The sequence below is a fragment of the Callorhinus ursinus genome, unplaced genomic scaffold (assembly GCF_003265705.2).
Source record: "Callorhinus ursinus isolate GAN/ISIS: 27379988/994484 unplaced genomic scaffold, GSC_fseal_2.0 scaffold4, whole genome shotgun sequence".
NCBI lineage: Eukaryota > Metazoa > Chordata > Mammalia > Carnivora > Otariidae > Callorhinus > Callorhinus ursinus.
Window position 1 is genome coordinate 130,579,620 of NW_027397066.1, and position 15,043 is coordinate 130,594,662.

Consider the following 15,043-nt stretch of genomic DNA (forward strand, 5'->3'; position numbering starts at 1 on the left):
GGGGCTTACTTCTTTCTCCTTCTGGAATCAGCTTCCACATTCCTGCTGCACTACACTGTGTCGCTTTGTCCAGGATTTAATTCAGTTTGGTATGATCTGAGAGTTATTTAATAGTCTTTCGGGGGGCGCCTGGGTGGCTCAGTTGGCCGAGGGTCCAACTCTTGTTTTCAGCTCGGGTCATGATCTCAGGATCATGGGATCAAGCCCCACGTTGGGCTTACTCTCCTCGCTCAGTGGGGAGTCTGCTTAAGATTCTCTCTCTTCCTCTCCCTCTGCCCTTCACCCCACCTTCTCACATACTCTCTCTTTCTCTCTAAAATAAATAAATAAAAATCTTAAAAAAAACATCTTTCAGGAAACTTTGATATTAAGGTGAGAAAAAAAAAAAAACTAGCTTTCTGGCAGGAATGACCCCAGGAGGACTTTCCATTAGGAATCAAAACAAACTTTTTGGTTTTGGTGCTTTTACGAAGTTTTTAAATTTAAAATTCAGTCTCTGTTCACTAGCCATATTTCAAGTGCCCCAAAGCCATGTGTGGCTAGGTGGCTACTTTATTGGGCAATGCAGGTATAGAACATTACCATCATTGCGGGAAGTTCTATTGGACAGCAATGTTTTAGATCATGTGTATTTCTTTCTACACTTTTTTTCTGCTTTCTCTCTCTTTTTTATTAACATATAATGTATTATTTGTTTCAAGGGTACAGGTCTGTGATTCATGAGTCTTACACAGTTCACAGCGCTCACCATAGCACAAACCCTCCCCAGTGTCCATCACCCAGCCACCCCAACCCTCCCACTCCCCTCCACTCCAGCAACCCTCAGTTTGTTTCCTTAGATTAACAGTCTTTTTTGGGGACGCCTGGGTGGCTCAGTCAGTTAAGCGGCTGCCTTCGGCTCAGGTCATGATCCCAGGCTCCTGGGATCGAGTCCCGCATCAGGCTCCTCGTTCAGCGGGGAGCCTGCTTCTCCCTCTGCCTGCTGCTCCCCTTGTTTGTTATCTGACAAATAAATAAATAAATAATCTTTAAACAAACAAAAAAAAGAGTCTCTTATGGTTTGTCTCCCTTTATGGTTTCATCTTGTTTCATTTTTCCCTCCCTTCCCCTATGATCCTCTGTCTTGTTTCTCAAATTCCTCGTATCAGTGAGATCACATGATACTTGCCTTTCTCTGATTGACTTATTTCACTTAGCATAATACCCTCTAGTTCCATCCACGTTGTTGCAAATGGCAAGAGTTCTTTTTTCTGATGGCTGCATAATATCCTATTGTGTGTATATATACATATATATATATATATATATATATGTATATATACACCACATCTTCTTTATCCATTCATCTGTTGATTTTTATAATGGCTATAAGTTACTTTAAACAATGAAATTATTTACACTTTGGGGGAAGCTTCCTTGCTTTCAAAATAAATTTAAAATCCATGTCATGATGCACTTTATCAAAAAAATGCATCATAAATGGTCTTCTATACCAATGTTATCTAATTTTGTCTTTTTTAACAAAAGAGTTTGTCTGAAATTTCTTCATCGTAACTATATAAAATCCTGATTGTTCAGTTATTCGCCAGGTCCTTTACTTGGGAGTCTCACTGAGAATATCTATTCAACCCAAAGTGAAAAAGAAAGTTATTTATTTGGCAATTAATCTTTGGTTGTATTCCTTTTACATTTATGTGCACTGAGGAACGGTTTGTGGGGGAAGGGAAAAGGTGGTCAAGTCATGTTTCATGTATTTGAGGAGGCTCATCAAACATCACATACTAATATCAGAGGTTACACTATTGGAGACCCACAAGCCAGACAGCGGTTATCTATCCATCTCTATTTATTTTGGTCTGCACAGACCTGACTCACCTGGGGGCTTGACTTTTCAAGAACTAATTTCCTTCACTGAAAATTTGGAAGATGTTTAAGAATATGGATTTTTGTTCTCTTAAAATGTCAGATCTGACAATACTTAATTTAGATTTTTGTAGGGCAGCTCAGTGGAATCAGCAGCCTCCTCCTTCAGAAAAGGCATGTACTTTTGTGCTTTCAGGGATGTTGTAACACCCACCACTCCCTACTGTCTCCCACAGCTTAGCTTAATGTATGCATTTATGTCATTGGCCCCAGCCAGGTAGGCATCTGAGTTTGAGTCTGCTCCCTATTTGAGGAACATCGGCATATATTCTTCTTAGCTATGGAATTGCCTGAGGAACTAAATGATTTGGCACCAGAGGAATCAGCCAGCAATAATCCTGTCCTGTCTCAATTTGGATTACTCCATATTTCACTACTCCTTCCACAAACTTCTACTGGCATCTTGATAGGGTTTGTTGGCATTCATCAGAGTGGTTCGTTGTTACCATAGCACAAAGCATATGCACATCAAAAGGTATCAGTTAGGTCTTAATGCACAAAAATATCATGAGTTAACTGCCAAAACTATTCTTTATTTTTAAAGATTTTATTTATTTATTTGAGAGAGAGAGAGCAAGAGCAAGAGAGAACACGTGCAGGGGGAGGGGCAGAGGGAGAGGCAGAAGCAAGACTCCCTGCTGAGCAGGGAGCTGGACATAGCACTGGATCCCAGGACCCTGAGATCATGAGCTCCCAGGGAGCTGAAATCAAGAGTTGGATGTTTAACCGACTGAGCCACCCAGGCGCCCCACTGCCAAAACTATTCTTGATAATATGACATGCGATAAAGGAACTTTAACATCAACAGATAAGTTTTTCATTCAGTTCTGTACTTTATTGGAAGAGAGAGGGATCATTTAATCTTCTCGGAGCTGCTGAGGAGATGTCTGTGGAACTATGTGTGGTTTCTAAGACGCGCACATGTCTGTATGGGAATAAGATAAATATTTGTATAAGAGTGCTAGGCTGCTTTTGAAAGCCAGTTATAACGGAGGCAAAAATGTTCATAGAATCAACCTCAGTCAAGTCAGTTGAGCCCTCCAAAGCAATTAATCTGATTGCTCATCTGTTTTCTTATATGTTTTTGTGGTTTCAAGCCATTCCTAGCCTTCTAAAATTGCGACTGCTTGGTGTAGAGTTCACTCTTCACAGGGGTAAATATATTAGGAAGCATTGAACTTGTTGCATAAAACACATGTGTGAGCAAGGAATATTTCCCCAAGGTAAGTAATATCTACCAAAATATTTTAAGTAGAATTGTGTAGAACATCTTGGATATTTCCAGGTCTGTTTACTTTTGTTTCTTGGTAATTGAAAAGCCCAAAATGCTTTGTTTTATAAATAATGTTTTATAAATAAATATGCTCCTGTAGGCATAATTCTACATTGGATGATCAGTTTCAGATTAGGCTGTGTAAAGATGCTTACATATGCAATATTATTAGTGTGTGGGCAAAACCAGATAAGACTGAAAATCTAATCATCTTCAGGGGATGCCATAACTAATATTTTTGAAGAGTATTATTTTGAGTTGTTTAACTTTTTTTTCCCCCTATTTCAGAGAAATTCCAAACAAACCAGTATGGCCATCCTCACTTCAGAAATGAAGTGCATAGAGGGAAAGTAATGTGTGCAAAACCTCAACACAGGATAGTTAAGAAAGATTTTAGTTTCCAATTTCAGGCATTTGTTTTCCTAATTTGGCAGGCTCTGCTGGCCCCTCTAAAAATCAACAAGGGAAAGAGAGACTGGTTGCAGACTTCTATAAGGAATGGCTCTAAATAGAGTTTCCGGGAGGAATCCCGAGGAAACAGACCCTGCAGCATTGTGGACTGACGCCACAGTCCTGTTTTGCTCAGATCCACTAACTCAGCTCGATGGGCTCAAGGCATTAGCAGAGGGCTTCTCCACAAAAAGAGTATCCCAGAGGCACGCACTCATAGTGGCACGAGTGGCTTGGGTCATGATCAAAGAGCGAAGGATCGGGAAATCAACTAACTGGAGAAAGAGACGGTGTTCCTTTTGTCACCCCATTATGTTCTCTTCCTATAGAGCTTTTGCCCGGAGCCAGAGCGCACAACAGACACGCCGCCTGCGGGCTTTTGAATCAGAACCCGCAACACCCAACTCGTAAACTGACACCTGTTAAAGGAATTGCCAACGGTGGGCAAAAGCATCTGAACTCTCTTTACCTTCTCGTTGGAGCGCAGCGACCGCCCAGTTAGAGGAGCACCAGCGACCTGCGCTCCAGCCCCCGGCGAGTGTGCCCAGTGTTTGTCCTTGGCTCAATTGTGCGGCGCTTTTCTGTGGTTCTGCGCGGGTCCAGCTCCCCACCTCTGCTCCTACGAGCAAACAAACAAAAGAAGAAGAAACAACTTCTGGTTGGAAGTTGTGGGATTTTCTCAGCCCTTCCAAGGCGAGAGCCTCTGCCTCCACATCGGCCCCCTGCCACCTCGGGGTCTCCTCTTGCTCGCCGCACCAGGGACCGCAGCACCCTCGTCCGAGGCTGGGTCGACCCGCCCGGCGGTCGCTTTCGCCTTCGACTTTCCCTGGCCAATTTGGTGAACCCCGACCCCAGGAGCTTCTCGCGGGGCCCTCTCTCGAGGAACTGAGGAGCGGAGAGCAAAGAGAGGGATTTGTGGAAAGGAAAGGAGGCTGGGGTGGTGCAAACGCCCAGAGTATCACACTTGGGGGTCACCCGAGAATTGGGGTGAAAGTAGCAGTTGCAGGTGGTAGTGGGGATCCGCGAGGGGGCGCCGCGCTGAGTAGGGTCCCGCCGCGCGGGCTTCCAAACCCGGAGGCAGAGGCGACACCGTGGACGCTGTCCCCCTGCCTCGCCACGGAAACTTCCGTCCAGCCCTTGGCGCGGCGGGACCGTCGCCCCCAACCTTCTGCACCTGTTTCTTTTCCTTCAGGGAAGAGTTGCCTCAGCCACCACCTCCGTGCCCCCGCCCCCCACCGGCCTCTCTTGCTCTCCGGCTCAACCCGCGGCCGTGCGCGGCGCAGTGCGGTGCCCGAGCGCGCTCGGCCGCAGAGGTCGGCTGCAGAGCCGAGCAGCGCCCCCTCCCAGTGGCTCGGGTGCTCTTCCGCGCGGCGCTGGCGGTCCTGCCCCGTCGGAACGGACGCAGCTCGGCTTGCCTTTGGGGACCTTCCAGTACCCTCTTCGGATCAGAGGGCTAGATAGTCATCGCACGGCCGGGCTGCACACGTCTTGCTTCCACATCTCAGCAGAAACGCCAGGGCCAGGTAAGTAAGTGTAAGTTCTAACTCTGATTCACATTCTGGGAACGAGAATATCCCCAAAAGAAGAACTCTGGTCCTATGAAGAGGATATAAGGGAGATCCTCATGAGTGTGAGGACTTTCTTTTTCCCCTCTCACTTCGGTTGAAGGTGGGGGTTGGGTTGATACCATCACTATTTTCTACTTTAGCTAGAATTTTCCTTTTCTGCTGAAGGTTCTTACTCTTTCCTTGACCTTCTTAGAGAGAGGTCATCATCTTTCCAGAGCAGCAAGTTGTTACTGTTTCTGTCTCTTAAAAAAAAAAAAAAAAATCAAACACCTGTCTAAAGCAGAAGGTTATATTGGATTCTCCAACGCTGTTCAAGAATAAGTACATTTATTTAAGCATTCATTAGTTTTGCACCAGAAGGGCTCACCCACTGGGTAGGAGCATATGGTGCACAAGGAGGAGGCAAAAGTAAAAGCTTTAAGACGTTTTGCAAAGGGTCACATCATTTAAACTCAGTGACATGAAATAGATGATGCTGTTGGCAAGGAAAGGCCAGAAGTTCAAACACAGGGTACATGATCCATTAGCAGACCCTTAGGTGAATAGCTTCAACTTTCTGCTTATGAAGCAGTCATGTCTTGGATGTAGCATTCTTGGAGTCCACTGCCTTCTCCCTAGGACTAAGTATGGGGTGTGTGGCATGATCTCTGGGATTTTTCCCTGGCAAACACTCCTGGAAGGTTTTGTGATTGGCAAGATGTTAAGTTTTACTAAGGCCAGCCTGTGGTAATAAGAGTTCTGTTGCAAAAGGCCCTGCAAATTTAAATATACAGCTAAAGCAGAAACTGGTTTCCCACTCAGGTAATTTGAAGTTCTTTATCTCTGAAAAAAGAAGACTGAAGTCATTTTCCTATTCTACAAGGAAATATTTCTATAACAGAAACTCTGAAGATTCACTTATTCAAGAAAACTCTACCAGAGTTCTAAATTGATTTGACCCATGTGAATGCTTTCTATTGCTTTGTTTCAAAGAAAGGTTTTTCCCTCATCTACGTATCTTTTAATTGTTGTGCTTTTGAGTTTTGAATCAGTCAGCTCCCTTTATGTACTCTCTTTTCCTCTTCCACTTTTCCAGAAGCCCAATCATAAAATGATACATTCTCTAGGGAGTGCTCTGACCTGGCTGAAAGCCTGCAGTGTGCTTGAGAACTGTGATAAGTGTCCATATGCAAATTGCCTGTAGATCAATAATCATTCCTGCAGAGAAGCTTTAAATAAAAGGGCTCTAAAATAAAGAAAACGGGACTGAAAAGAAAAAACAAAATAAGTTAATAAATAAACTAATATTCTTCTCTCTTAGGCTTACTCTCAATTTAGCTTGTGGCAAACCTCAAACTCAGACCTCATGGAGTCTTGTTAATCCTGTTAATGAGTTAGGATTGACTAATTGTGCTGAGGTTAGGGGGAATGATAGAGCCTACCAAATATACACTGCAAGATTTAGATAATTAGTTTCACTTTTTTTTTCTAATTTCTAGAGAATAGAGGCAAATACAAAAGAGGGTCTAGGCTCTTTGGAACATGTTATTTGAAATTTATGCAGACAGAACTAGAATATATCAGTAAAGCCAATATATGAATATATGGGGAAATCTCTCTCTCTCTCTCTCTCTGCAATAAGGCTCCTGTAAGAGTGTGTGTGTGTGTGTGTGTGTGTGTGTGTTTGTGTGTGTGTTTGATAGGCCCCTGAGATAGGAAGTTTCCTTATGGTGTATACTGACTGGAAGTTTTTAATGCTCTAATCAGGGATTGAATTAAGAGGGACCTTGGAACAACTTTCTCGAAAGGGTGGTTACCTAAGAACCAGAAAATAAGCACGAGGATGTCATATCAGAGCAAGGAATTACGTACAGGCAATTATCTTAAGGAAAGGAAAGGAATCGTTACTTTGTATTTTGCTGACTTCAAGTATTCAGTAAAATTATGCTTTCCTTTAGCTTTGCATTTGTTTTGCCAAATGATTGAATACTGTTAATGTGTTAGATACTGTGCTAAGGATTAAACAATGGATGGAAAAGATCTGGTTTCTGTTCTGAAAGAGATGGCTGTAGTGGGGAAATAATTGCGTTTTGGCTTATGCTTCTTGCAGTATTAGAAGTGAACACAGATTGTTGGGGTAACTGAGAGGCTTCCCAGTTGAGAACAGGGAAAGCAGAGAGGCATGAGAAAAGCTGACGCACTGCTGGAATTGGAAACAGTTTAGTATGACTAAGGCATAACATATGCATTGATATGTCAGGAGAGATGAAGCCAGAGGATAGGCAGGAATGTGTTCAAGAAAAGCTTTGAATGTCATATAATGGAGTTGGGATTATCTTCTGTAGGCCAGTGTTATCAACTTCTATGTGCAGAACTACTAGTGGGAGAGCAAATTAATGACAGCATGTACGCATGGTATCAACAGATCATGGAAAACAGAACCTGTTCCAGAATGTAAGGGAGGGAAAATTAAATGCAGAGAATTGATTACACAAGTGATGGAAGCTGAACAGAGGATGTTGAGGCCACTCAAGGATTAGCAAGAGCAAAAAGTCATTACCACCCCAGCCAGAGGGATACAGGGAGTATTTGGTGTGACCAAAGCCCAGGGATTAGGGCCATCCACTGGAAATAAAATCACTATGGACTAGTCCTGTGGGAACCAGAGCCACAGAGAGGCTACTGAGGCACTTCCCAGAGAAGAGAGGGAGGGAGAAGAAGACAGAGGCTTCTCCCTCCCTCTGTCCTCTAATTACCTGCCAGTGCTTCCCATGATCAAACTCAGCCAGCGTCCCGATGACTTGGGAGCCTGAAAAGACAGTCTGCAAGAGTTAGCTCTCCAGAGGAAGGGTAAGGGATGGAGCTGAGGGCCCACCCAGACATTGTCTGTGGGCTAAATAAATATGACTCATCTACCAATGTAGGTAGATGCCATTATGATTAATAAAAACCAAATTTGTTTTAAAAAGTTCTGAATTAACAGTGGCAGCCTTTTGTCATTATGACCACATTCAAAACTTACTATGATGTTGGGCTCTGGATGTTCTTACAAGCTGGAAAAGAGAATTTCACATTAGAAACCAATATATTATATTGTTTTAAGCAGTCCGGAGACCTGGGGGAAATGATATGATCACATCTGAATTTCAGAAAGACCATTTTAATGTCAGAGTATGCTCTTTCTTATCAAAGGTAAGAGCCTGCGAGTGGAGACTCTATCCTGTTGTCATTCCCCTAGCACAAATCCCAGGTTCTTGACATAGATTTTTAAATGCTTGCTAAATGCATGTTAGAGTAGGTGCAAGGATCACAAGGGTGGAACCAGGCCTGGCATTTTGCAGATACTCAATTATTATTGTCAAGTGAATGAATGGATGAATGAAAGCAGGAGAAGAGGAAGTGAGATAAGTCACAAGACTATTAGAGTAATTGTGGTAAGAAATCGAGAAGGACAAAGTCATTGTGGTAGAAATAATGAGGACCATTGAGAGAGGTATCAGATCAGTCTGAGGGTTCTCTTAGATGTGGGGGCTAAAGGTGTTGACCGAGCCTAGAATGGCTACCTGCTTTTTATCTTTACCTGGTGTAATCCATGGGGATAGCATTGACTGGAGTAGTGCATGCAGAAGGAAAAGTCTTGTGGGGGGGGGCTGTAATTGGGGAAGAAAAGTATCAAAACTTTGATATTTAGAGGTTAGAGAGAGATATACTTCAGATTTGGACATACTTTTCGTATAGATCCTGTGTGGGATTCTGTTGTATGTCAGTAGGAAGTTGATTTCAGATCATCAAAAAATGCAGCTGCTTTACACAGGCTACCTATTTTTAACACTAACCCAAACACTAGAAGCAATGGCTATGGAATGGAATCTGCTCAGTTTATCTTAAATATGTTATACTCCCAAAGTCCAGGCACCATGCAAAGGGTTTCAATATTTTTCTCTTTTCTATGCAATTTGTTGCTATATTTATAAATTTAAAGCAGTCAAGGTATTGAATCAGGCCATTTTCTTTGCCTACCTTAAAATTAATTTGATGAGTTTATAGAAGTTATAAAATTAACTGGTAAAGTTTCTAACATTCATCCCACTTAAAACAGATTGACTCAATTTGGTAGCATTCACACTGAAATTATGTCTATACTATAGGTATTACATTTTACCATTGTAATATACGTTTCAGGGACCTGGTTTAATTCATCCATATTTGTGAATAGACTTATTAATGGGCCTGCTTTATTAAAATGTTGCTCTATGTGCAATTTTAGGGATCAGGGGACAGGTATTTTGAGCCCTAATCAAAATGAAACCAATCCATTTGTGATATTCCTTCGTGTCACCCTTATGTTTTCCTTGTTCCATATTTCTTCTTCTTCTTCTTCGTTTTTTTAGTTGTAGATTCTTGTTCTAGTTGCTGAAAATGGGCCCAGTAGGTGCAGAGGCTGATGAGAACCAGACAGTGGACGAAATGAAGGTGGAGAAGTATCATCCATGGCAAACCACTCCCAGAGGTGAGCTGGCCCCCGACCCTGAGCCAGAGCTTATAGACAGCACCATGCTGATTGAGGTACGGATTATCCTCATATTAGCTTATTGCTCCATCATCTTGCTTGGGGTAATTGGAAACTCTTTGGTGATTCATGTGGTGATCAAATTCAAGAGCATGCGCACAGTAACCAACTTTTTCATTGCCAATCTGGCTGTGGCAGATCTTCTGGTGAACACCCTGTGCTTGCCATTCACTCTTACCTACACCTTAATGGGGGAGTGGAAAATGGGTCTTGTCCTATGCCACCTGGTTCCCTATGCCCAGGGCCTGGCAGTACAAGTGTCCACCATCACCTTGACAGTCATTGCCCTGGACCGGCACCGTTGCATCGTCTACCACCTGGAGAGCAAGATCTCCAAGAGAATCAGCTTCCTGATTATTGGCATGGCCTGGGGCATCAGCGCCCTGCTAGCCAGCCCCCTGGCCATCTTCCGCGAGTATTCGCTGATTGAGATTATTCCTGACTTTGAGATTGTGGTCTGTACAGAGAAGTGGCCTGGTGAGGAGAAGAACATCTATGGCACTGTCTACAGTCTTTCTTCCTTGTTAATCCTGTATGTGCTGCCTCTGGGCATCATATCCTTTTCCTACACCCGTATCTGGAGTAAACTCAAGAACCATATGAGCCCTGGAGCTTCCAACGATCACTACCATCAGCGAAGGCAGAAAACCACCAAAATGCTGGTGTGTGTGGTCGTGGTGTTTGCGGTCAGCTGGTTGCCTCTCCACGCCTTCCAGCTTGCTGTGGACATCGACAACCATGTCCTTGACCTGAAGGAGTACAAACTCATCTTCACCGTGTTCCACATTATCGCCATGTGTTCCACCTTTGCCAACCCCCTCCTCTATGGCTGGATGAACAGCAACTATAGAAAGGCTTTCCTCGCAGCCTTCCACTGTGAGCAGAGGTTGGATGCCATCCACTCTGAGGTGTCTGTGACATTCAAGACTAAAAAGAACCTGGAAGTCAAAAAGAACAATGGCCCCCAGGACTCTTTCACGGAGGCTACCAGCGTCTAAGGAAGCTCTGGTATGAAAATTGGTAGCTGAATTCTGACCAGAGCTATAAATCTGGTTGAGGAGAACTCCCAGGTGCATCCTGATTTCCCACTTCAAGGAAGAAAAGGAGGATCTGAATGGAAGCATCTGCAGTAGAATCTGTGGAAACCTGGGTGGCAAAGCCTTGGTGAAAAGACTCCTATTCAAAGATACAACATACAGTTCGCCTACAGTTGCTTGGATGGCTGGTCAAAGTCTGAGTAAAAGCAGAGAGGGACACTTTTGACTACTTCCCAGAATGAAGGGTACCCGAACAAGGAATTGGCATTATCAGCATTGCTAAAAAGTGGTGGCTAAATAAGTTGCCTTTCAAATCATATTAGGGCGTCGACGGGGGGGTGATGTGCTGCTCACTGCCCCCTCATCTGAGGAAAAGACTATCCAAAATTAATTTCCCTAGGGAGCCACAGGCTCTTCTTTATTGTATTTTTTTTTAATTATTCTTCCTATGGACCAATCCTTCAGGGAGCATTACCAAGTATTTGAACGACTTCCAGGAAATAAGCTGAAATTTGCTATATAATTAGTATTTTGGCCAGTGATGGGGGAAATCTTTAACGTTCAGTTAGCCAATTGTTCTTAAAACCAAATGCACATTTAGTGAAAACTTTCTTTAAATCAGAATAGAAGGCTGGAATTCTCAGAATTATAGAAATGTAAACGGTCATGTAGCTTCTCATTTCAAATTGTGACTACGTTATATAGATACTATTTACCTAACAAATAAGCATACAGCTCAAAACTTTTAATCACTTCTAATTGTTGTATCTTTTGGAACATGTATTATTCCTATGTTAGAGCTGAGTTTGTCTTCACTAAAAATGAATTCCGATTAGGAAATAATTTTTGTGGCATTTTGTGACATTTTGTGGTTATTTGTAAGCAGTTTTTGCATAGATACATAGCTCTGATGTGTTTACAGAACACTGCAGTGTTATTTTTTGAAATTCATCTTCCATGGACCCATTCAGAATTAATAAAACAATATAATTTCATCAAAATGGAACCACCTGGTAAGAGATATTAAAAACATTGCATTCATTACACTTTGCAAACATTCTATTTGGACCAAATTTAAACATTAATTATCTTCCTCTCAAAATAGTTAGCTATGTATTTTGGATAACTTATAAATATATACATAACAAAATTTTACCTATAAACAGTGGAGTGTAGATGCTATACTATTTTTCATTGAATGATTTTTGGAACACAATTTTTATTTCAATACTACCCAATCAAAGATGCCTAAAACCCTAGTATGTTTATGAAAACTCACTGAGATGTTAAAATATTTGTACTTCTTTGGATGCTGTTAAAGAAGATTTATTGTAATCACATTTTGTCAGTATGACTGAATTTGTGAATTGATTTCTTAAATTTTAAAAAGCTTCAATATGAATATTACATTTAGTTACAAATATTAACTTTATGAACTGGAGAGTTTCATTTTATGGATATATTTAAAATTCATACTATGGCTCTTGTTGAATTATTTCCAATGAAGAAGTAAAGCTCTTGATGTGGACTTGACATGGGCTTCAGTGGAATACTGAAAAAGAATAAAAACAATAAAAAAGTAAGAAGTAAACAAAAAATAATATATATATGTAATATATCATGTAATGGATGAATTGATTTTTCTGTTGGACTTGACGTAACTATCCAAGAAGAAGCTTTTTGTCCTTTAAATAGCAGTTACTTTGTTTAAGATGTTAATAGATAATTGTGGTTAAAAGGGTTGTCTTTCCCTCTTGGAGAGTTCTTACCCTGTAGGAAATGTGTATGTTACTGTATCACCAGTTGTAGTAGTAAATTATTAGAATCCAATTAATGATCCATTAATATATGTGATCTAATTAATTCTGTTAACCCATTAACAAAATATCTTTTTATGTAGTGATTTTATCTGTTGAAATAAAAAGCCTTTGGGAAACTAGAGAAATTGTGTGATATTTTATATCAGAGTTTCTGTACAAGATGAAATAGTAGGCCTTTGACACAACCAAAAAAAGGAAAATAATGGTGACTCCTAGACAGTTTAGCTCTCTTTCCTTTCTGTACATGAACGTGAGTCAATGTATTCACTCCAATGGCTGCAATTATAATTATAATTATGTATCTATTAAAATCTTATTGCTTCCTGATGTCTGTTGATAGGTGAATGGACACACACACACACACACACACACACACACACACACACACAGAGGAATATTACTCAGCCATAAAAAATAATGAGACTTTGCCATGTGTGACAACATGGATGGGTATTATGTCTAGTGAAATAAGTCAGACAGAGAAAGACAAATACCATATGATTTTACTTGTATAGGGAATCTAGAAAACAAAACAAACAAAAAGCAGGAGCAAACCCATAAATACAGAGAACAAACTGATGCCCGCTTGAGTGGAGGGTGGTAGGAAATGGGCAAAATGAGTGAAGGGGAATGGGAGGTATAGGCTTCCAGTTATGGAATGAATAAGTCAAGACATAAAAAGTATAGTATAGGGAATATGGTCAATGGTTTTGTAATCGCTTTGTACGGTGACAGATGGTAGCTACACTTGTGGTGAGCATAGTATAACATATAGACTTGTCCAAACACTGTGTTGTACATCTGAAACTAATGTAATATGTGTCAACGAGATTTCAATTAAAAAAATCTTGTTGTCTCCTGCTAAGCCCATCATCCTGCCCCCTTCTCTAACCATAGACTCAACAATGCCTTTCACTTCTCTTTTGCTTTTCAGAATTCATGTATCTCTCATTTGTGGAAAGAACTCTAGCTTTGCTGGCAGGGATTTGGGGAAATGTAGTTCTTAAGTTTCTATCCCCTAAGGTTCAGGGAGAGAATGGAAGGGAGAATATGTTGTCTAATTGCTGTCAGACAATTTGGCAATGTTGAGAATTGCCCAAATGGTGTAATTTCTAGTTTCAGGCTCATCCTCTCTTTCTTAGTGTTTTTTTGTTTGTTTGTTGTTTTTGTTTTTGTTTTTCAGAGTTACAGTGATACAGTTTGATTGTATCTTTTTTTTTTTTCCTTTTCTGGTTTCAAGGCCAATGGGTTAAAGATACTCTTTAAAACTGGCCCATTAGTACAGAGGAACTGAGGAATAAAGCATAAAGAAATTCCTCTCCCCCCCCATGGTAGGTTGATTGGAATGGAGGAAGAAAGAATTATATCAAGACTTAATTGGGGCTCCTGGGTGGCTCAGTCGTTAAGTGTCTGCCTTCAGCTCAGGTCATGATCCCAGGGTCCTGGGATCGAGCCCCACATCAGGCTCAGCGGGAAGCCAGCTTCTCCCTCTCCCACTCCCCCTGCTTGTGTTCCCTCTCTCGCTGTGTCTCTCTCTCTCTGTCAAATAAATAAATAAAATCTTAAAAAAAAAACTTAATGATTAGGGGTGTTGGGTGACTCAATAGGTTAAGCATCTGCCTTTGGCTCAGGTCATGATCCCAGGGTCCTGGAATCGAGCCCCATGTCGGGCTCCCTGCTCAGCAGGAGAGTCTGCTTCTCCCTCTGCCTCTGCCCCTCCCCTCCACTCCTGCTCGCCACTCTCACTCTCTCTCAGGCTCTCTTTCTCCCTCTCTTGCTCTCTCTCAAATAAATAAATAAAATCTTAAAAAAAAAAGACTTAATGATCTAAAAACCACAGAAGAATATAAATTCTGGATTAACTAGGATGAGCAAAGGAAATGATACCTCAGGGAGAATACAATCTTTAAAATTTTCAAGTTGATAAGGGATGAAATATGTATAAAGATTGATTTGTGAGAATTTATAAAAGACACCTGTTAGATCACTGACCTTTTTTCTTCAGTGGTACACTAGTCCGATGTCCACAGACTTCACAGATTTTCCTAGATATGGGTGAGGTTATAGGGAAGATGGACTGGGGGTTAGATAGTTCACAAGTTATTTACAACTCCAACTCTTTCTTGTTAGTCCTTGAATAGGTAACTGAATGGAAGTAAATTAAAATGACTAACTCTGAATCTACTCTCCTTTGTAAATCATTGCCAAGTTTTAACATTTTAACAAATTACTTGTCAAACAGCACATAGCAGGTTGTAATACAGGCACATAGTGTCACATTAAATTAAAAAATGCTACATTATCCTCACAAAAAATAAAGGAAAAAATAACAAGTGAATATTTTTTGTCATTATATTCTAAGATAGCATGAAACAGATGATTAGAGTCATGAGTATTATACTTAAAAAAAAAACAACTCCCAA

General features: G+C 41.2%; 1 protein-coding gene across 2 annotated transcripts; it reads left to right on the forward strand.

Moving 5' to 3' along the window:
- Nucleotides 1–3,825: 3,825 nt before the first annotated feature.
- NPY2R (neuropeptide Y receptor Y2) lies at nt 3,826–12,728 on the forward strand. 2 transcript variants are annotated; one of them, XM_073892398.1, is made up of 2 exons: nt 3,826–5,179; nt 9,585–12,728. In XM_073892398.1, exon 2 carries the CDS (start codon nt 9,613–9,615, stop codon nt 10,759–10,761), a length of 1,149 nt encoding a protein of 382 aa, XP_073748499.1. In that variant the 5' UTR covers nt 3,826–5,179; nt 9,585–9,612; the 3' UTR covers nt 10,762–12,728. The 2 variants fall into 2 exon arrangements, with proteins under 2 accessions (XP_073748499.1, XP_073748498.1); XM_073892397.1 differs by having other exon boundaries at nt 3,827–5,169.
- Nucleotides 12,729–15,043: the final 2,315 nt, after the last annotated feature.

Excerpts from the sequence above, each read along its gene's own strand:
- NPY2R (XM_073892398.1), top strand. The coding sequence starts at position 9,613 with ATGGGCCCAGTAGGTGCAGAGGCTGATGAGAACCAGACAGTGGACGAA.